Genomic DNA, 24323 nt, shown 5'->3' on the forward strand with positions numbered 1-24323 from the left:
TTACTAATGTATCATCCTGCCAACCTCCCAGTTACCTGAACCAATGACTTTTTAAAAGTCAGTTTATACTGGATTTCTCCCACTTGGCAGTAGAGTCCTTCCCAATATATGCTCCGACTATAACTTATGAAATCAGCATCAAATTCCACAAATATATGTTGAGTACCTACTAGAAGCAAGGCACTGGTCCTAAGAACTTAAATCCATGTAACTCCATTTTATCTTTGCCATTATCATTGCCGTAATGACAGGTGGGGAAACAGAAAAATGACTCTCAATATTATAGAGTTTTCATTAGTCTTGAGCCCAGTATTCTTTTCATTAGCTCCAGAAATGTGTAAAGATCTGGAAGTGCTAATTCTTCTAACAGTTCTGTATGTAAACGTACCAAATTCCATTGTCTCAGTAAAAATTATGATCATCCAGACTCCTAACCTGGATAGTACCTAACCTCAAGATCAGCACTAACTTATGTGTGAGAATACAAGCTAATTCCTATGCAGGGTATCTGTTTTTAAAATTAAGTATAATTGACAAATGATGTTATATTAGTTTATATCAGATGTTATATTGATTTGACAAGTCTATACATTACTCAGTGCTCATCACAATAAGTATTGTCACCATTTGTCATCATACAACGTTATTAAATATTGACAATATTCCCTGTGCTGTACTTTTCATCACAGGATTTATTTATTTTGTAACTGGAAGTCTATATCTCTTAATCTCCATTATCTATTTAGCCTATCCCCCTACCCACCACCCCTCTGACAATCAGCAGTTTGTTCTCTGTGTTTAAGAGTCTGGTTTTTTGTTCATTTGTTTTGCTTTTTAAATTCCATGTATAAGTGAAATCATATGATATTTATCTTTTTCTGACTTATTTCACCTAGCATAATACCGTCTATGTCCATCTATGTTGCCGGAAATGGCAAGATCTTATTCTTTTTGTGGCTGATATTCCATTATACACATATAAACCACCTCTTCTTTCACCATTTACCTATCGGTAGATACTTGGGTTGCTTCCATACCTTAGCTATTGTGAATAATGCTTCAGTAAGCATAAGAGACTCTTAAAAACTGAGAACAAACTGAGGGTTGATGGGGGGGTAGGAGGGAGGGGAGGGTGGGCGATGGGTATTGAGGAGGGCACCTTTTGCGATGAGCACTGGGTGTTGTATGGAAACCAATTTGACAATAAATTTCATATATTGAAAAATAAATAAATAAATATGGGAGTGCATGTATTTTTGTTGAATCTGCATTTTCATTTTCTTTAGGTAAATACATAGTAGTAGAATAACTGGATTATATCATATATCTAATTTTTTGAGGAACCTCCATAATGTTTCCCACAGTGATTGCACCAATTTACATTCCCACTAACAGTGCATGCGGATTCTCTTTTCTCCACATCCTCCGCCAACACTTGTTGTCTTTTTGATACTAGCCATTCTGGCTGGTGTGAGGTATATCTCATTGTGATTTTGTTGTATTTCCCTGATGATTAGTACTGTCTGTTGGCCACTGGTGTGTCTTCTTTGGGAAAATGGCTATTCAGGTACTCTATTTTTTAATCCGATTGTTTTCTGGTGTTGAGTTATAGAAATTCTTTATGTATTTTGGATATTAACCCCTTATCAGCTGTATCAATTGCAAATATCCACTCCCATTTACTAGGTTGCCTTTTAGTTTTGTTGATGATTTCTTTTGCTGTGCAGAAGCTTTTTATTTTGGTGTAGTCCCACTACTTTATTTTTGCTTTTGTTTCCCTTGCCTGAGGACACCTACCCATAAATATTTTGCTATTCCTGATGTCCAAGAGAATACTGCCCATGTTTTCCTCTAGGATTTTTACAGTTTCCAGTCTTACATTTAGGTCTTTAAACCATTCTGAATTTATTTTTGTGTATGGTATAAGAAAGTGGTCCAGGGCACCTGGGTGGCTCAGTTGGTTGAGTGTCTGACTCTTGATTTCAGCTCAGGTCATGATCCCAGTGTTGTGGGATCAAGCCCTCCATCAGGCTCCGTGCTGAGCATGGAGCCTGCTTAAGATTCATTCTCTCTCTCTCTCTCCCTCTCTCTCTCTCTCTCCTCCCCCTCTGCCCCCTTTCACCTGCTCACACTCACACTCTTAAAAAAAAAAAAAAAAGTGGTCCAGTTTTATTCTTTTGCATGTAGCTGTCCAATTTTCCCAACACCATTTGTTGAAAGGACTACCTTTTCCCTATTGTATATCTTGTCCCCTTTTTCATAGATTGACCATATAGGTGTGGGTTTATTTCTGGACTGTCTATCCTGTTCCATTGATCTATGTGTCTATTTTTGTTCTATGCAGAATCTTTTTTTTCCAGAACCATATCATTTTATTCATAAATTTAATCATTTATAAACACATTTGGGCAGATTTGTTCATGAATTTCCTCATATTCATGTTGGCTTCCTGCACACTTTAGCGGCTCCATAATCTTTCCTTTTTTTTTAATTTAAATATATTAAATTTATTGTCCAATTGGTTTCCATACAACACTCAGTGCTCATCCCAAAAGATGTATACAGAATATCTTTGAAAAGGAGCAAAGACTACAAAAATGAGCTGTCACTATTATCATAATTATCATTAATTATCATTACTGTCTATGGTATATAATAATGTATTACAATTGTTTTGTCAGTAAAATTATGTTTATGATGAGTATCTGGTGCTGAATTTAAGAATGAATCTACTAGTGCCTTAAAGCTGTTGGTTCTCTCTGTAATGATGAGGATTGGTCATTGTCTAAAACACCTTTTTTCTAATATATGATTACATAAATGGTTTCTGTCAAAGGTCCAATTTATTGGGGACTAAAAGTTTGTATGGACTAATCTTTCTAGAAGAAAAATGGCAGTATGCTTTTTATTATACATATGGTTATTAGACAAAAGTATATTTATAAAAGGAGAGAAACTGAATTGTTTCAAGAATCACCCTCACTAACTCCTTAAACCTTTTACACAACAGCATTTGCTAAAACAAAATTCTTTTCAGAACCCACTGCTCCCCTTCCTATTTATGCCTCTGTTCTGCTCTTATCTTGTGCCCTTCATTGTGACTGTTCTATCTCCTAGCTTCTCAGACCTTGTTCAGCTTTTCATTTGAGGAATTTTAATAAATCTTTTCCTCCCCAGATCTCTTGTAAATTCACTGTGTGGAAAATTATGGTTTTCCCTTGACTGTTCCCAAAACCACAATATAGATGTATCATTCTTAAATTTCTGCTACAAATTTGGTAGTATTAAGTGAATTCATTTATACATCAAATATAACCATTCATTAAATATAAGCATGAAAACTAGAAAGATGAAATACTTTTTTATGACCCAAAGATGATTATCAAACATGACTATTTATAAAATTGTACATATATGCAAGTAGTTTTACCCCACCCCCATTCTGCTGTTTCGTTTTCCATGGTTTCAGTTACCACATCCTACCACAGTCAGGAGGGAGAGGATCCTGTTGCTGACTATTGTCACAATGTCAATAGGAGCCTAATGCTAGGTCACAATGCCTATGTCATTTGCCTCAATTCATCTCATCACATAGGCATTTTTACTTCACATTATCACAAGAAGAATGGCAAGTGCAATGTTGTATTTTCATAGAGATCACATTCACATAATTTTTCTTACAGTATATTGTGATAATTGTTATTAGTTATTCATCTTACTGTGACAAATTTATAAATTAAACTTTCTTATGGATGTATGTATGTATGTATGTATGTATGTATAGGAAAAACATAGTGTATATAGGGTTTGGTACCATCCACAATTTCAGGCATCCATTTGGGTCTTGGAATGTATCTCCCTCAGATAAGGGATGACTACTGCAATATGCAAAAATGAAAACACTTGTTTTTAGGTGGTGGTCTTAAATTTTAATTTGTAGATTTTTATATTTTAAAAATTAACATTCCTTACATTTTTAATATTTAGAAAACACTTATACTCATGGCTATGGTGAGCTGGGAATATTTGAGGTAATTTCTATACAGAGATCCAGTTGTTGAGAATATGCATCTATTTGCTCCGCCTCTGTCTAGGATACATCCATTTGTGGATCTATCACAGAGCTCTGCTAATATGTGTCCAAAGGACTGCAGTGTTCCTACATTGGCACTTAACTTCTGATTCTTGTTCTTAGGACCTATGAAATTTTTAAAAGTTTCACTTTTCAAAAGCAGCAGGTTTCTGGCCTTCCTACTCTTTTAAGCTATTGTATCACAGTCAAGTTTCTCTCTAGAAAATTCCTTATTGCTACCCTAAGGCAATAAGATGCAGTGGTGCTAATGAATTTGGCTGTCATCTGCTTCACTGCCCACAGCTATCTCCAAAACTCTGTACTGGAAAGCACACTGAAACCAAGTTTGGGGTCTGCCTGACTTTATGATCTTGGGAAATTCAAGAAGCTTCTCTAGACATCAGTTTTCCCTGGTAACACAATTAGGGTCTCTTTATCTCACCAGGCCCTAATATTTTGGATTCTCCCTCTTTTCTTGTATGAGTTTGCAGATGACTATTTCAAGGGGAGCTCTCAGTTGATGTGCCAGCCTACACCTGATCCCACTGGTCTTTTCAATGAGGCAGAGGTCTGAGAGATGCTCAGATGTCATTTGTGCCGCATGTCTCTGTTTTTTGATGTAGTGCTGTTTATTTTATTCGCCAAATGACAGACTACATGTTTACTTGTGCAAAGAAAACACTTTCCTAGCCCTGCTGTAGAAACAGACAGAAAGCCAAGTTTCAAAGCTAATTGAATCAATGTTTTACTGCTCTAATCTTAATTTAGTATCTTCAAAGACATTAAGTGGTCCAGGAGCATTAATGTTTGGAGGAATTTTTTTGAGTGATTCACAGTTTTCAGAAAGTAACACTTGTAATTTCTTGGCTTCAGTTTTACATGTGGGAAAGGCAGGATGTTCCCTTTTGACAAGTTAGTGCATTCTGTAAAGCTGCTTTTGTTTCTCAGGAAATGGATTATTGGCTTGCAAGCATATTTTTTTTCCTAGTGCCAGGTATAGTTAATTCGTTCCCATTTTTTAAAAATGTAAAAGTGTATGTACATTTGAAAGAATGATAGTGAACTTCATGTAACCCCATCCAAGGTAAGACCTAGAGCATGGTCAGGGGCTTACAAATGGCTCATTGTCAATCCCAGACCCCCTGAAAGGTAACTGCTATTTAATTTTCTGCTTTTCTCTATAGTTGTACTACTTGCTCAAATGTTCCTAAATAAAACAGTGCTTAGTTTTAGTCTGCTTTGAACTCTGTATAAATGAAATCATATTGTGTTATTTTGTGATTATATCTTTGAGTTCTCAATTCTATTCCATTTTCTATTTGATTCTGTGACACCACTACACTAATTACTAAAATTTTATACTATTTCTAATGTAAAGTACATCTCCCCTTCATTATTCAAAAGTATCTTGACTATTCTTCATCCTTTGTGTTTCCATATAACATTATTTTTGACATTAGGTGCACAGAATTGTCCTACTCCTATATCTCAATTTATAAGTAAACTCATTGGCCCATTTGTGTTTTTTCTATATTTATTTAATACCTTAATAATATGATGAACTCTCATAAATCCACCATGCAACACAAGACTTAAAACGTTATCAGGAACTTATCTTACCCTCTGTATTCCTCCTTTTCCTCATCCCCTTGCTTTCCTTATCCTGAATTTTATTCTTATCATTAACAAATGTTTGTATGTATATTCATTCATTCATTCATCCATATTTGTCTGAATATTATACTGTTTAGTTTTGGTTTTGAATTTTCTAGAAAGGATAGTATACTGTATGCAGTCTTCTGAGGCTTTTTTTTTTTCTTTTTTTACTACCATGGCTACTAAGATTCATCCATGCTGTTGCCTATTTATTTCCATTGCTATAAAACAGACCCTAGTATGAATATATTGTGGTTGTTCTATGTAGTGCATGTTTAGATATATTCTCACATATTGGTCATTTCTTTATTTTTCAACTTGTCTAACCATGTAAGTTCTTGAAAAACAAAGCTCAAGTTTATTCAGTTTGGATAAAAGTACTTCTACATTCCATTCTGGGTTTCACCTTTTTTTATTATGAAAAATTATTTTTTCCTATAATGAGAACTTTTAAGATCTACTCTTCTAGCAAATTTAAGATCTGAAATACAGTATTAACTATGGTCACCATGCTGTGTATTACATCTCAAGATTTATTTTATAACTGGAAGTTTGTATCTTTTGACTATGTTCACAAATTTTGCTTTGGTAATTACCAATATGTTCTTTGACTGTATGAGTTTGAGTTTTTTGTTTTGTTTTGATTCTACATATAAGTGAGATCATACAGTATTTGTTTTTCCCTATAGGACTTATTTCATTTAGCATAATGTCCTCAGGGTCCATCCATGGTATCCACAAAAGTCAGGATTTCCTTCTATTTTATGGCTGAAGAATATTCTTGTGTGTGTATGTGTGTATCACATTTTCTTTACTCATTCATTCATGAATGGGCATTTAGGTTGTTTCTGCATTTCAGTATTGTCTTGACTATGCTACAATAAACATGAGGGAACAGGTATCTTTTTGAGTTAGTGTTTGGATAATACTTGGAAGCAGAATTGCTGGATCATATGAATTTCTATTTTTTGTTTTTTGAGGAACCTCCATACTATTTCCATAGTAGCTGGACCAATTTACATTCTCACTGGCCCAGTGCACAAGGGTTCCTTTTCCTATACATGCATTCCAAAACTTATTTCTTATTAGAATGGCTATTATTAAAAAGACAACTGTGAAGTGCTATCTCATTGTGGTTTGGTTTGCATTTCCCTGATTGTTAGTGATGTTGAATGGCTTCTCATGTACCTTTTGGTCAGCTGTATGTATTTGCCAGAAAAATGTCTATTTAGGTTCTCTACCCATTTTTAAGTTGAATTGTTAATTTTTTCCATTGTATGTGTTCTTTGTATATTTTGGATATTACCCCCTTATCAGATATGATTGGCAAATATTTTTCCAGTAAGTAGGTTGTCTTTTCATGTTGTTGATGATTTCCTTTGCTGTGAAGAAGCTTTCAGTTTGATTTATTCCCACTTATTTATTTTTGCTTTTGTTGCCTTTGCTTTTGATGTCAGATTCAAGAAATCACCACCATGACCAATGTCAAATAGCTTAATGCCTATGTTTTCTTCTAAGAGTTACATTGTTTCAGATCTTATGTTCAAAGCTTTAATCTATTTTGAGTTAATTTTTGTGTATTATGTAAGATGTTCACCCAGTTTCATTCTTCAACATGGGGCTGTCCAGTTTTCCCAACACCATTTATTGAAGAGACCATCCTTTCTCCATTGTCAATTCTTGGCTCTGTTAGAAATTAATTATGCATGGGCTTATTTCTGGGTTCTCTATTCTGTTCTGTTGATCTATATGTGACTGCTTTATGACAGTACCATACTGTTTTGATTACTATAGCTTTATAACATAGTTTGAAATCAGGAACATGATGCCTCCATTTTTGTTTTTCTTTCTCAAGATTGCTTTGGATATTTGAGGTCTTTGTGGTTCTGTGCAAATTTTAGGATTTTTTTTTCTATTTCTGTGAAAAATGCTACTGGAATTAGGAATTGCACTGAATCTATAGATTAATTTGGGTAGTATGGACATTTTAACAATTCTTTAAAAAAATTTTTTTACATTTAAATTCAAGTTAGTTAACATATAGTGTATTCTTGGCTTTAGGAGTAGAACCCAGTGATTCATCTCTTATATATGAGACCCAGTGCTCATCCCAACAAGTGCCCACCACCCATTTAACACATCCCCCTACTACCTCTTCTCCAGCAACCCTGTTCTCTGTATTTAAGAGTCTTTTATGGTTTGCCTCCCTCTCTGTTTATATCTTATTTTTCCTTCTCTTCCCCTATGTTCATCTGCTGTGTCTCTCAAATTCCACATAGGAGTGAAATCATATATCTGTCTTTCTCTGATTTATTTTGCTTAGCTTAATACACTCTAAATCCATCCTTACTGTTACAAATGGCAAGATGCCATTCTTTTTCATTGCCGAGTAGCATTCCATTGTGTGTGTGCATGTGCGTGCACGTGTATACCACATCTTTATTCATCAGGTGATGGACATCTGAACTCTTTGCATAATTTGGCTATTGTTGATAGTGCAGCTATAAACACTGGGGCTGCATGTGCCCCTTCAAATCAGCATTTTTGTGTCCTTTAGATCAATACCCAGTTGTGCAACTGAAAAGATGCTCAACAACACTCATCATCAGGGAAAAAGAAATCAAAACCATAATGAGATACCACCTCACACTTGTCAGAATGGCAAAAAATAACAACTCAGGAAACAACAGATGTTGGTAAGGATGTGGAGAAAGGGGAACCCTTTGGACTTTGGTGGGAATGCAAATAGTGCAGCCACTCTGGAAAACAGTATGGAGTTTCCTCAAAAAATTAAAAACAGAACTATCCTAAAAATTGTTCTAAGCCATGAGCACAGATTATCTTTCCAATTGTTTGTATCTTCTATTTCTTTTATCATTGTCTTATAGTTTTTAGTATACAGGTAGGTATTTTACCTCCCTGGTTAAATTTATTCCTCGATACTTTATTCTTTTTGATGCAATTGTAAATGGAATTGTTTTCTTAATTTCTCTGATAGTTTGTTATTAGTATATAGAAAAACAAATGATTTCTGTGTATTGATATTGTATCCTACAAATTTACTTAATGTTTGTTAGTTCTAGCAGTTTTCTGCTGGAGTCTTAGGGTTGTCTATATATAATATAATGTCATCTGCAAATAATGATAATTTTACTTCATTTCCCATTTGGATGCATTTTACATCTTTTTCTTATCTAACTGCTCTAGTTAGGACCTACAATACTATGTTGGATAAAAGTGGCTAGACTGGGCATCCTTGTATTGCTCCTGATCTTAGATGAAAAGCTGTTAGCTTTTTGCCATTAAGTATGACATAGCCATGGGCTTGTCATATATCGTCTTTATTATTATGTTGAGGTACATTTCTTCTATACTCAGGTTGTTGAGAGTTGTTATTATGAAAGGACGTTGAATTTTGTCAAATGATTCATCTGTTGAGATGATCATATCATTTTTATATTTTATTTTGTTAATGTGGCATATCACATTGATTGGTGGATGTGGAATCACCATTCTTGCATTCCTGGAATAAATCTCATTTGATCATGGTGTGTGGTCCTTCTAATGTATTGTTGAATTCAGTTTACTAATATTTTGTTGAAGAATTTTACACTTATATTCACCATGGATATTAGCCTGTAATTTATTTCCTTGAGGTGTCCTTGCCTGGTTTTGGAATTAGGGTAATGCCAGCCATGTAAAATGAGTTTGGAGGGGCTTCCTCCTTTTCTAGTGTTCGGAAGATTTTGAGAATTGGTATTAATTCTTTGAATGTGTGGTAGAACTCATCAGTGAAGCTGTCTGGTCCTGGACTTTTGTTTGTTGGGAGGTTTTTGTTTACGGATTCAATCTCTTTACTAGTAATTGGTATGTTCCAATTTCCTGTTTCTTCTCAATTTGGTCTTGGTAGTTTGTATGTTTCAAGAAATTTGTCCATTTCTTCTAGGTTGTCAAATTGTTGGTGTATAATTGTTCACTAGTCTCTTATGATCCATTGTTCTGTAGTGTCAGTTATAATGTATCTTGTTTCAGTTTTTTCCCCAGTCTTCTTTTTCTTGGTGAGTCTAGCTAAATGTTTGTCAATGTTGTCAATTTATTTATATTTTCAAGGAAGCACCTCCTGGTTTTATTGATCTTCTCTATTTGTTTTTAGTTTCTTTTTTCCTCTGATCTTTGTTACTTTTTCCCTTCTACTAACTTGGGTCTTCATTTGTTCTTTTTTTTTTTTTTTTTTTTTTTTTTTAGTTCCTTGAGGTATAGTTAGGTTGTTTGAGGTTTTTCTTGTTACTTGAGGTAGGCATTTAGTGCTATGAACTTCCCTCTTAGGATTGTTTTTGCTGCATTCCATATGTTTTGGTATGTTGTAATAATTTCCAAATGTCTCAAGCTCTGTCTGATTACTCCTTGACTTCTTCTTTGATTCATTAGATATTTAGTAGCATGTTTAATCTCCACATACTTGTGATTTTTTTCCAGTTTTCTTCTTGTAATTTATCATTTCATACCATTGGGGTCAGAAAAGATGCTTGATGTGATTTCAATCTTAAATTTATTAAACTTGTTTTGTGGCATAACATGATCTGTCCTGGAGAATGTCTCATGTGCACTTGAGAAGGATGTATTCTGATGCTTTTGGATAGAAAGTTGTACATATGTCTGTAACATGTTGTCTGTCTGGGCCAATGTTACTTTATTGATTTTCTGCATGGATGATTTATCATTGATGTAAGTGGGGTATTAAAGTTCCCTACTATGGGTGAATTGCTATGCATTTTTCCCTTAGATTTATTAATATTTGTTTTAAATATTAGGTACCCCTTTGTTGGGTACATTGGGAGAAATGTTGTATCTTCTTGTTGGATTGACTGACCCCTTTATCATTATGTAATGATCTTCTTTTGAAAGTCTATATTTAGAACAGACAATATATCCCAACTTTCATTAGGTTTTTATTTGCATGTGATTATCTTTTTCCATCCCTTTACATTCAGTCTGTTTGTGTCCTTACATCAGAAGTGAGCAGCAAATAGATAGGTCTTGTCTTTTTATCCATTCAGCCATTCTATGTCTTTTGATTGAAGAATTTATTTGTATTTAAAGTAGTTACTGATAGGTATGTACTTACTGCCATTTGTTAATTATTTTCTGGCTGTTTTGTAGTTACTCTCTGTTCATTTCTTTTCCTGCTCTCTCCCTTTATGATCTGATGGCTTTTTTTTTAGTGGTATGCTTATATTTCTTACTCTTTCTCTTTTGTGTATCTATACATTTTTTGCTTTGTGGTTACCACAAATGTGGTATATGCTGTTACATATGATAACAGTCTATTTTAAGTTGATAATTATTAAAACTTGATCACGTTCTAAAGCTCTACATTTTTGTTCTCCCCCTAACATTTTGTTTTTCAGGTCGCAATTTCTATATTTTATGTATCTCTTAACTGATTATTGTAGTTATAAGTATTTTTACTACTTTTGTCTTTTAACCTCATACTAGCTTTATAAGTGATCATTCCTCTTTTTTTTCCTATATATTTACCCGTGAGATTTATACTTTCAACTGTTTCCTTGTTACTAATTAGCACCCCTTCATTTCAACTTAAAGAAGTCCCTGTACCATTTCTTGTTACGCTGGTCTAGTGGTGATGAACTCCTTTCTGTTTTGCTTGTCTGGAAAACTCTTTATCTCTCCTTCAATTTTGAAGGACATTGTTGCTGGGCAGAGCATTCTTGGTTGGCAGATATGTTCCTTTCAGCACTTTGAATATATCATGCCACTCCCTTCTGGCCTATAAAATTTCTCCTGAGAAGTCTGATAGTTTTATGGGGGTTTCCCTTGTATATAACAAGTTGCTTTTCTCTTCCTGCTTTTAATATTCTTGTCTTTAACTTTTGACCCTTTCATTATAATGTCTTGGCGTGGGTCTCTTTGGGTTCTCTTGTTTGACTTCCTGGATCTGGACATCTGGGTTCCACCCCAGAGATTCTGTTTTAATTTTCTAGGTCACAGCCCTGGTCAAGAGGAGTTTTAAAATTCTCCAATGGATGTTAATGCATGATCAAGATTGAGAACCACTGCTTTAAACTGCTCAGTCAGAAAGGACTGTCTGAGCAAAACCTCCCCATCATAGAGTCAGCACAGGTTAGGCTGAGTGCTCACCTGCAGTACTTGAGAGGAGTCCCCGAGAACTCACTGCCATCAGACTCAGGCTCAGATCGGTTCTCAAAGTCAGAAATTCGAAACACAGATAAGCTGGCATTCACATAGCCAACCATGCACCTGAAAGAGAAAACAAATGCTATAATTAGATCTCTGATCACTTCTGCATCCAATTCACTAAAGGCTCTACTTCCTAGAAACTCTTGCACTTGTAAATGCCTTTAGCTGGCTCTGCCTTGTCACAAGCACTCAGGGCACACCGAAAAACCCTGGGTATGTGAAATCAGGAACAAGTCATTCTTTTATTCTAGTACTTTTTGTTCAAAATCATCATATAGAACATCACTGCACCAATCAATACTTCAGCGAAATAGGTGAAAGACAGCATTGCATTATCAGTATAAATTATAGGCAAGTCACTGCTTCTTTCCTTGATGATATAAACACACATGCACATATAAACACATTCCTTTATTAATGAATATCTATATTCTCTCATAATGTCATGAATGTGACTGGTGTGACCATGACTCCCTCCCAACTCACATCCCTTACTACAGTCATGATAGACTACATTCTCTGTCATGCTTTTGTTCAGGTTGTCTTTTCTACTGGGATTCCCTATTCATTTCTTTATAAGTGGAAATAGTGCTCCTTTTCCAATGACCAACTGAAATGGCACACTTTCTGGGAAGATGTCCTAATCCTGGCCAAAAAGCTCATTTCCTCCTCTGTATGGTGCTGCACTTAACTTCACCATTACCATACAGTTTGTGCTAGAGTTGACCGCATACATGTAGGTCTTCTTTAGATTGTAGTTGTTTTTGGAGAACAGGTGTCCTAGGTATTTTTGTATCCTAGGATGGTCTTATGTAGTGTAGGAATCCAGTAAATACCAAATTCAATTGATTTCATATGGGCATATAGACTACTGCCTATATACCGCAGGGATAATAAGCTTCTTGAGGACACAGCTTCCATTCTGTACTGGGGGTTAGTATATTATAATACTAAAAACTTGGATTAGAGGGTCAGATTGTAGCTCTTCTGCTTTCTAGTCATGCAAATTCAGCAAGTTATGTAACTTCCTTAGACAACCACAGGGCCTACCTAATAGGGTCATTGTGGGGATTAAATGAAATGATACCTGTAAAGCAAGTGTGACAGAGTGCTTAACCTATAGCAAGGTCTTAATTAAATGTGAATGGCTATTATGAATTTTATTTATTTATTTTTACCTTGCAGGAGGTCAACAAATAATTATTAATTTAATGAGTAAATCATAGCTTTCAAATTCCCTTCATTAACTTGTCTGGCATGATTACTCCAAGCTGCTGAACACCGAAGCAAAACAATGACACAAACACAGTACTGAGACCACATGAGTTCTGTATGTTGTCTTGCTCAAGACAAATCACTGGGGTTTTATCATGGCCTTAAAAAAATGAAGCAAGCAGAAAGACGCATTTGTCAAGTCACTCATGGATGAAACAAATGGTCAGTGGGTGTGTAACATGCCTTAATCCAACTGGCAGGAGGTCTCCCCTACAACTCCTCAGAAGGACAATTTGGAACTGCCTAGAACATGACATGAAAGAAAATTAGTGCCTTGATTATTAGCTGTCACAGAGAGGGAGCCAGCTTTTGTGAGCTATAGAATATAGCAGAGTCTTCTCAAGACCCAAACAGTGAGAAAGGAAAGTTCCTCTGGAAACTGGCAGAAAACAGACCCAACACTGAAATGAAATATTCACAACCCCCCCTGCACTCTTTCTTATCTCCCAAAGCAGCCCTGTGGCTTTATTAAGATTAAAACTGCAGTTTGATGGCTGCTCTGTCCAAAAACTCAATTGAGAAAAGTCTAAATTTAAATAAAATACTGGTCTCATGGACAATACCCAGCCTTCAAAATAAAGAGGCTATATCTTTGAACTATTTATTAAGCATATTCATGTATTGCCAGTCATAAATCCAAGTTGAAAATATGCCTTTGGTGGTTCTGTACTCCTGTGTATAAAGCATCACACATGGACACAGTCCATGTGTGTATATATATACATATATATATATGTATATATACACACACACACACACACACACACCTAATTATCAGCTGTGTAAGTCTCCCTTCCATATCCTTTCCATAATCAGGGAAGAAGAGGGACTGCTAATACTGAACTGGCTAGGCATTTCTCAAAGTCTTTTCACTGTGGTAGAATCTTCGCTATTGTCCATAATAAGTAGTTGAGGCAGTCATCAAGTCAGGGAAATGAGACTTCCCACAGTTCACTGTATGAAGTTTAGCCAGTGGCATTCATGTGTCAACTCAGTGACCTACTGTTACAGCAGGGAGGCCACAGGCAGCGGCAGATCCCATCTGTCCCTGTTTGCTAGCAGGAGATCTCTATACCCTCACTGTGACACACTACTAGCTGCCAGTTAGAGGAACGATGAAGCACTGACGATCAGGCAGAGGTAAGAGATACAGAGAGGAAGGTATCAGACAAACAAAGAGTTTCTGTGAATATAAAATAATGAAGTTAATTTTCTTAAGGGGTTGGTAAATGGCCTCTGAAGGTACTTCCAAGAAAGGAGATTCAGAAAATATCTTACGTAAGGGTAGCATTATTTAAATTAGGATGCATACCTCTTCCAAGTAACTTCTGCAAAGACCACATTCATTTAAATGTGAGAATAATGGTTTTAAAACCATTCATGACTAATTGTTTCAATCCTTTACTACAAGGAAAAAGATGAGTGAGTAGTAATCACTAATAATCAGTTTTAAGGGAAAGAACAGAACCAGAAATTGACTTTTGAGTTTGTAGATTCCTGACCAAAATTACTGCAGAGTATCTTTGAGTTTTGCTATTCATTTACCTTTGAGGTTTTACATATAGTGACACAAATGGCATGGGGATAGGACTCAAATGATGAAAAAGCTAGGAGAAATCAGATCTGGTTTACGCATTTAAAGTCAAATGTGCCTTATAGATAAATGACAAATTTATACATTAACTTATCTATAGATACTTCGGCTAATGAGATGATGACAGAAGAAAGTGGAATTCTGACTTATTGCAATAAAAATGCCAGACATCATGAAAAAGGAAGATTCAATCTCTGTACAGTAGGCTTTATGTTTTTAAATACAACTTTGCAATTGGTTATGATGTTGATCTATTGGATTATAATTTGAAAAAATATCTTGCAAACTAAGTAATGTATTTGTGATTCATTCTGTGACAATTTGAGAATTGTGTCCTTGATCAAGTCTCTAACTCCTTATGATACCACTATTTATACACGAAAATCAGCTTTGGTTTAGATCACTAAATCAGATCTATACCTCACAATAGTCCTAAGGCCTGCATATATCTTTAGAGAATGTTCCACAAGTCTAGCCTGATAACAACAGTAATTAGTTTCTCACATTCAATGGATGAATAGGGGAGCTCAAAATGGTTATTTGTGCTATTTGAAAATAATTTTAGTTGATTAAAATTTAGTTCTGATTAACAGAACAATTTTATAGTATACACCTTCAACTGTGCTTTGTAATTTCTGTCTTCTGATGCATACCTGGAGGAGATTTTAGTTCTCTAAGCACTTTTCTAAAAATGTTTATATGAAGATCTCTTGAAAGAGACAGTGACTTCATTTTACAAACCATAAACAATCTGAGCAGGGGCATTGGTCCAGGAATCCACCTAGGTAGGCTGTAGTCAAAAAGAAGGAATTTCTTGAGAGGAGAGATGAAATATTTGAAACATTCTCGTGTACCCACTGTGTGGAGAACATTGCCTCAAATTATGGCATTCCTTTCATGTTCAGATCTGGCTGGAAAAGGAGAATGTCTTCCCCTCTATGCCACTGAAGATGCATTCTCTGAACACTCATGACAGTAGGAAGACTGCGGTTGGACAGCACATCCAGGGAGCAGTTGAGATATCCTGTCATAGGGACAAGGGGCATGTGAACTGAGTGACTCTGGATATATGCATGAAATTATCCTTGGGGAAGCCAGGGAAAGCTGAAAAAATGGTGAGAATTCGGAGAAAGGTAGTTGGTTTGGTTGGAGTACTTTTGATTTAGAGTAAGTTTCAGTTGAAAGATGGCATTTCTACAGGTGCATTAAATCATAGTAAGAAATTCGACATACTACCTCAAAAGCCTGTAACATTCTAAATTTTGACAATGCTGCTCCCCTATTAGTTAAATCATTTCTAAAGAATTTTTATCAGGAAAAAAAAACTTAAAAAGGATAATAGAGTAGTTGGTGGGGCAGAAAATAAGATTCATGAAGAAATGAATACAAATGCAACTATTTGAAAACAAGAAAAATGACCAATGGATTAGAAGATAGAAGGTAGATCTATAAATATTGAAAGTGGCAGAAGACTCATAAGTGAAAGAGAAAAGTTATTTATAAAAAATAGCTCAGGGGAGCCTAAGAAAACTGAAACAAGGAGGCTATTGGGGAAATTTTAAACCCCATGAACACTGTCTTAAATCTAAATTGTCAACATTCTAAAGCTTTGATTCACTATCATAAATGTACATATATGTTTCCACTTTATTTTTGGGTTCCCCCAAACCAAGACAGGTTTCATTCTATTTGGGGGTGGAAAAGAATTTAAATAACCATTGGAATGTAAAGCCCTGGGAGTTCTCTCCTGTTAGATGAGCTGTTTGACAATTTATTGGCAATGGCCCTCAGGGCTGTTTTGTTCAGGATGGAAAGCACTGTATGAGTCTAGGCTTTGCCTTCATGTGGGTTCTCATAGGTACTCTGCCTTGATATTCTGGACTTAACCTCTAATCTCTTTCTGCTCTTCAAAGTGAGGGTAGTAATGCATGTCCCACTCCTAGGGTTGTTTTGAGAGTCAAATGCAAAACAGATGGGAAAGTGGTTTAAACAAAGGCAAGCTTTTCCAGGCTCAGTCAAGCAGAGAATGTTGGCATCAGTTACAATTAGAAAGAATATGTGAGTAGTACAACATAAGTCTTTAAATCTCTTAAAATGGGATGGTATGTTCACTTAAAGTTGCTAGATAATTAGTGTCTAATGTCCACATGGTTATTATAGTAAAGAACTTTATAGAAGCTTCTTCAAATAGCTGGAATGTAGGTTTTATTGCATTCAGCTGTCCATGCCTTAGAGTACTTACGTAGGATTAATAATGAAATTGGACCTAGACCAGGGGTGCATAAATTTGGCTGACTTGATTTGGTGGCACTTTACTCCTTGGGGCTAATTGAATCACAGTGGCTATACAGGATTAGTTTAGTTCTGATAGTAAACCTAAAGGTAGGGCTGCCTGTGCAGGTAATCATAGCCCATGTGGGATGACTTCTGGGGCATTGAAAAGACTCCCAAACATATCCTACTCTGACCTACAAACCTCTAAATTCTACAATTAGAATTGATTATTTTTACTCTAGCCAAACAGGTATTTTTCTCCCACTAAAGTATGTTAAGAAATCTAGGGGCATGCTATAATTTTGCCTGGGCTTTACCTGACGAGAAATACCCAGAAAGCCCTGACTTTTGGGAATCACTTAGGTGATGCCATAGAATTGAATCTGCCTGGGATAATATATACATTGGTTAGGTCAGTAGCCAGGAAGGATTACTTATTCTTTTTTTTTTTTTTTTTTTTTAAGGATTACTTATTCTACAAATACTTATTGAGTATCTATAGGGTATTTATCACGTGGTTGTATATTTCCCATGTAGAATTTGCAGAATCTCCATATGATGATACAAGAGTAATCAGATTATAACTGTCCTCTTAAAATAAAAATGGTATAACTATACTATATCATGTGCTATTTTTTTGTCTACACACATTAGCATACCACACATTTCTCAATTCAAAGTGGGCACAGGTCATGGGTAGGGGAAATGATTAATTGCTGCTCTCACACTGGATTCCACCTAAAACTTGTCTGACCTATATTGACCCCACCTCTTCAGGATGTGTTTTCTTTGGCTAAAAGCATCATCATAATTTCACCTCCCTCCCCCACTCCCCACTATTCTAATCCTGGGTTACTCCAGTGCAGAAGCTTCTGTCTGAGTGAACCAGCATCACACAGTGCATAGGAAATGGGGATTTCATGATAGTTTTATGACAAACTTACTTTTGTCCAGCTTCTCCTTGACCTGCACAAGGTCCATACTTATAAGCATACACCAAGCGAGGAATAAAGTCAGATGTTATTGCTATGACAAATGCATTTGTAATAACAGAGAGAATTCCAATGCCTTCAAGAATTCCATACCAAATTCCTATTCAAGGAGAAGTGTTATATTAGTTCCAGACATAACAGCAGAGATAATAAACACAAAAAACAACTGGGGTAAGCAATTTCAATAGTCCTTTCCATGGATCCTTACATCCCAAATACTGACACTTGTAACCAACAGTAAGAATTTGTACTTGCAAATATCTTGTCACTGAAGGAGTTCCTGTGGAAGTACTAATGTTCATCACTTAACAACTCAGTCAGGATCAGACTTAAGTCAGAGAGTTCTGGTCAATGATGAGGCACCAATATGCTAGCCAGTAAGATGGGCACTCACACTGTCAAGCCAATACCAGCCTGGGAGCTCCTGAAGCACGCTGACATCTGTGTGGGCCCAGTCCCTGTTGCATTGGCCCAGGGTAGGTGCTCACTGAATGTGTGTTTGTTTCATATGGAAGTTAAAGAACACTGTGAGCCAAGTGTATCCACATTCAATTCTCTTCTGTACACATTGATTAAGTGCCTGCTGCCTCTGTACTAAGAACTGGATGCAGAAATGAATAAAAGGTGGTCTCTGACCCCAGGCAGTTCTCAAGAGGCTGCATCTGATTCAACTCAGCTTTTCTCATCAAAGACCAAAGGCCATCTCTGTCTTTAGAAAAACTGGATCATGATTTCTGTGACTAAGGCAAACGTTTGGGGAAGGGTAAAACAAAGTAAAGCAAATGGAGGATTACTTTAAAAAGGATATAAGTGATAAGTCAATATTTTAGATTCCAAGTTCTTAAGATAGAAATAACCAAACTGAGAATCTATTTAAGCACAAATTCTCTAGTACCAGAAATAATAAATTTCTGAAAAGGTAGCTTTACTTGTCTAATATTATTTAAAGCTAACATAATTATTCTCTTGCAAGAATTATGGTTTCCATGTAAGATGACTTAATAAGTAAAAATCTAAAGTTGGTATCTGATTTTATCCACTGGATGGTTAATATCTTTAAAAAATTCAAATCTAACTTACCTATGTCTTTGGCCCTTGAAGCTAAAGGTCGTCTCCACTGTGTGACAAATTTGTAAGCATCAAGTCGGATTTCAATTATGTTGTTCAGTAAGGCCAGAAGTGGTGCTAGGGGAAAAGCTGCCACAAAGATAGTTGTGAATCCAAACTGAAGAACTAGAGAATAGAAAAGGAAAAAGAACAAAGAGTATTGGTTTTCTATTACTATTTTCAAAAGGATAATAATCTGAATGTGTCCATGTCTTCACCCATATTTTTCCCAATATAGAAGCACAGGAAACATCTCTACAGAAAAATGGCCAGGGCACTGGAGCAACAGGCACTCCCTGGGCCTGAAAGTAATGACATCCTAGGAGAAATGACCATACCTAAGATGCAGATCCTGTTTTCTAAATACCATTTTCTAATAAATGGAACAGAGGTCCTTGAATAAATGTTTGATTCTAGAGCTATAGCAGGGAAAATACAAGGGGAGTCTGGAATATCTCATGATGTTAGGAAGTCCTTGAAATAGAATGGGGAACATATCAGTAGAACACAGGACAAACTTGAAGAAGCTACCAATAGCCAAAGCTGGAACAATATATACAACAAAATAGATAATGATAGTATTGAGTTACAATCCAAAGACTAAGTATATAAGTCCATACTGATATAAATAACTGAATAAATGGGGGAGAAGGTATAGCTCGTCCTTATGGCAGAATTTTAATTAGCAAATTAGAAAACAAATGTGTAAAAATAAATCTAAAGGAATGTTAAAAATAGAAAATCACTAGTGGTCAAAAACATCACAATAGTAATTGTTGCAGGCAAGAATCACCAAAGAATGATAGTGAAAAAATAGGACATTTGTATATTATCAAAGTATCTCCCTTCATGATAGTAATTACAAAGGGAAAAACATTATCCTTACCATGGAAAAACCTGGTAGCCATCACCTTCACCAAGTAAATATTACCAATAATAAGACATATTGACATCCCATACCACTATGTGATGTACTGAGGTGCGTACATCATTTCTGTGGTGTGGTATGGACATTTCCACAACATTAATTCTTCCAATCCACGAACACAGGATGTCTTCATTTGTGTTTTCTTCAGTTTCATTCAGCAAAGTCTTGTAGTTTTCATTGTACACATCTTTCACTTCCTTGGTTAAATTTATTCTTAGTTATTGATTTTGATGCTATTATAAATGGAACAGTTTTCTTTACTTCTCTTTCAGATGTTTCATTATTAGTGTATAGAAATGCAAATGATTTCAGTTGATTTTATATCCTACAACTTTACTGAAATTGTTTAGTGCTGACAGTTTTGTTTTTGTTTTGGTTGAGTCTTTGCAATTTCCTATATGCAAAATCATATCATCTGCAAATAGTGACAATTTTACTTCTTTTCTGATCTGGATCCCCTTTCTTTGTCTTGCCTAATTGTGCTAACTAGGACTTCCAGTACTATATTGAGTAAAAGTAGGGAGAGTGGACATTCTTGTCTTCTTGATCTTAAAGAAAAGCTTTCAATTGTTCTCCACTGAGTATAATATTAGATTTAGGTTTATCATGTATGGCTTTTATTATTTTGAGGGATGTTCCTTCTATACCCAATATGTTGAAAGTTTTTATAATGAGAAGATAATGTATTTTATCCAATGCTTTTTCTGATGCTATTGAGATAATCATATGATTTTTATCTCTCATTCTATTAATGGATTACAGTTGACTTGCATATTTTCAACCAACCTGAATCCCAAAGATAAATCCCATGTGGTCATGGTTTTTGAAGTAAAGAACACATTAAGATGATTAGTTTGCTAATATTTTGTTGAGAATTTTTGCATTTATATTTACCCCTTGGCCTTTAGTATCAGGGTAATGTTGGCCTCACAGAATGAGTTTGGAAGTTTTCTCTCTTCTATTTTTTGGAATAGTTTGAGAAAGATTGGTATTATTTTTCTTTAATAGAAGAATAATTTTAATAATAACTTTAATAATTTCTTTAATAGACTCCATTAGTGAAGCCATATGGTTCCAGGGTTTGCTGTGGTGGGATATTTTTTATTATCAGCTTATTCTCTTTACTTGTTAGTGGTCTGTTCAGATTTTCTATTCCTTCTTGATTTGCTCTTGAGGTTGTATTTTTAGAAATACATCCATTTCTTCTGGTTACCTAATTTGTCAGCATGTAATTTTTCATTAGAGCCTCTTATTATCCTATGTATTTCAAAGTACCTGTTGTATTATCTCCTTTTTCATTTCTAATTTTGAGTCTTCTCTTTTTTCTTAGTCTAGCTAAAGGTTTGTAAATTATGTTTACTTTTTCAACACATCAGCTCTCAGTTTTGTTGATTTTGTCTATTGGTTTTCTGGTCTCTATTTCATTTATTTCAGCTCTGATATTTATTATTTCCTTCCTCCTGGTAACTTTGGGCATAGTTTGTTCTTTTTTTTTCTAGTTTATTGAGGTATAAAGTTAGGTTATTTGAAATCTTTTTAATTTCTTAATATATGCATTTATTGCTATAAATTTTACTTTCAAAAACTGTCTTTGTTACTTCTGGGGAAGAGAGCAGAGTAAAAGGATCCTAAGCTCACCTTGTCCCCTGGATACACCTAGATAACACCCACATCAGTGTAAATAACTGAGAAAATGACCCAAAGATGGGCAGAACAGACTTTTCACAACTAATCATACAGAGGCCACATAAAAAATGGAAATCAAAGAGGAAATCAAAGAATACATGGAGACAAATGAAAATGAAAATACAATGATCCTAAATCTTTGGGATGTAGCAAAAACTGTTCTAAGAGGGAAGATTATAGTAATATAGACCTACCTCATGAAGTAAGAAAAATCTCAAACAAGCTAACCTTAAAATTAAAGGAGCTATAAAAAGAAGAACAAACAAAACCCCAAAACCAGTAGAAATAAAGAAAAAAGATTACAAAAGAAATAGAAAATTAAAACACATTAGGACAAATCAATGAAACCAGCAGGTAGCTCTTTGAAAAGACCAACATAAATGATAAACTTTTAGTCAGACTCATAAAAAAAAAAAAGACTCACATAAACAAAATCAGTAAATGAAAAAGGAGAAATAATAACCAACATCACAGCTATACAAAAGATTATAAGAGAACATTATGTAAAACTATATGCCAACAAATTGGACAACCTAGAAGAAAGGAATAATTTCCTAATATATAATCTCCTAAAACTAGATCAGGAAGAAACAGAAAATTTGAACAGATTGATTACCAGCAATGGAATTGAATCAGTAATCAAAAACTCCCAACAAACAAAAGTTCAGGACAGATAGCCTCACAGAATTCTACCAAACATTTAAGGAAGAGTTAATTTCTATTCTTCTCAAACTACTCCTAAAGATAGAAGAGGAAGGAAAACTTCCAAATTAATTCTATGAGGCCAGAATTACCCTGATACCAAAACCAGATAAAGATATCACAAAAGTGAGAACTATATGCCAGTATTTTTGATGAACACAAATGCAAAAATCCTCAACAAAATATTAGCTAATCAAATCAAATAATACACTAAAAAAAGCATTCACCATGATCAAGTGGGATTCCTGTGATACAAGGGTGGGCTTAAAATTCATAAATGAATCAACACAATTCGTCATTAAGACACAGCGTAAGAACCATATTATCATTTCAATAGACACAGAAAAAGCATTCAACAAAATAAAATATCCATTCATGATAAAAAACCCTCAACAAAGTAGGTTTAGGGGGAACGTATTTCAACATAATAAAGGCTATATATGAAAAACCCACAACTAACATCATACTTAATGGGGAAAACTGAGACCTTTCCCCCTACAATCAGGAACAAGATGAAGATGTCCACTCTCACCAGTTTTATTCAACATAGTCCTGGAAGTACTAGCCACAGCAATCAGACAAGAAAAAGAAATAAAAGGCATCCAAATTGCTAAGGAAGAAGTAAAATTTCATTATTTGCAGATGACATGATACCATATAGGGGAAACCCTAAAAACTTCACCAAAAAACCCCTACCAACCAACACTGATAAATGAGTTCAGTAAAGTTGTGGGATGTAATATCAATATACAGAAATCAGTTGCATTTCCATATACTAATAATGAAGTAGCAGAAAGAGAAATTAGGAAAATAATCTCATTTACAATTGTACCCCAAATAATAAAATATCTAGGAATAAACTTAACCAAGAACATGAAAAACCTGTACTCTGAAAACCATAAAACTTTAATCAAAGAAATCGAAGATGACACAAATGGAAATATATTCCATATTCATAGATTGGGAAAATTAATATTGTTAAAATGTCTATACTCCCCAAAGCAATCTACAGATTTAATGAAATCTCTATCAAAACACCAAGAGTATTTTTCCTAAAACTAAAACAAGTAATCCAAAAATTTGTATGGAATCACCAAAGACCCCCAAATAGCTAAAACAATCTTGAAACAGAAGAACAAAATTTGGAGGCATCATAATCCCAGATTTCAAGATATACTTCAAAGGTACAGTGATCAAAACACTATGGTACTGGCACAAAAATAGACACATAGATCCATGGAACACAACAGAGAGTCCAGAAATAAACCACAATTACATGGTCAAATAATCTATGACAAAGGAGAACGAATATGCAATGGGAAAAAGACAGTCTCTTCAACAAATGCGGAAAAATTGGACAGTACATGGAAAAGAATAAAACTGGACCACTTTGTCACTGCATACACAAAAATAAACTAAAAATGGATTAAATATCTAAAGGTGAGACCTGAAACCATAAAAATCCTAGAAGAGAGCACACACAGTAACTTCTTGACATTGGCTGTAGCAACATTTTTCTAGATAGGTCTTCTAAGGCAAGGGAAACAAAAGCAAAAATAAACTATTGAGACTATATCAAAATAAAAAGCTTTTGCACAGCAAAAGAAACCATTCAAAAAACAAAGAGACAACCTGTTGAATGGAAGAAGATACTTGCAAATGATACATACGATAAGGAGTTAATATCCAAAATAAATAAAGAACTTCACCAACCTCCCTCCCCCAAATAATGAAATTAAAAGTTGGGCAAAAGACATGAACATACAGTTCTTCAAAGAGGACATACAGATGGCCAACAGATACATTAAAGGGTGCTCA

General features: G+C 35.0%; 1 protein-coding gene across 6 annotated transcripts in view; it reads right to left on the reverse strand.

Moving 5' to 3' along the window:
* ANO4 (anoctamin 4) overlaps positions 1 to 24323 on the reverse strand; it is a 418329-nt gene that overhangs the window by 5311 nt on the left and 388695 nt on the right. For all 6 annotated transcript variants that reach the window (XM_053894722.1, XM_053894723.1, XM_053894720.1 and 3 more), the window contains 3 exons: positions 19163 to 19315; positions 18035 to 18182; positions 11888 to 12007 (listed from right to left, as the gene is read on the reverse strand). In XM_053894722.1, the coding sequence (XP_053750697.1) occupies positions 11888 to 12007; positions 18035 to 18182; positions 19163 to 19315 (421 nt within the window). The remainder of the gene's footprint in view (positions 1 to 11887; positions 12008 to 18034; positions 18183 to 19162; positions 19316 to 24323) is intronic.

The sequence above is a fragment of the Panthera pardus genome, unplaced genomic scaffold (genome assembly GCF_024362965.1).
Source record: "Panthera pardus isolate Hobbes unplaced genomic scaffold, ASM2436296v1 HiC_scaffold_6, whole genome shotgun sequence".
In the NCBI taxonomy this organism is placed as follows: domain Eukaryota; kingdom Metazoa; phylum Chordata; class Mammalia; order Carnivora; family Felidae; genus Panthera; species Panthera pardus.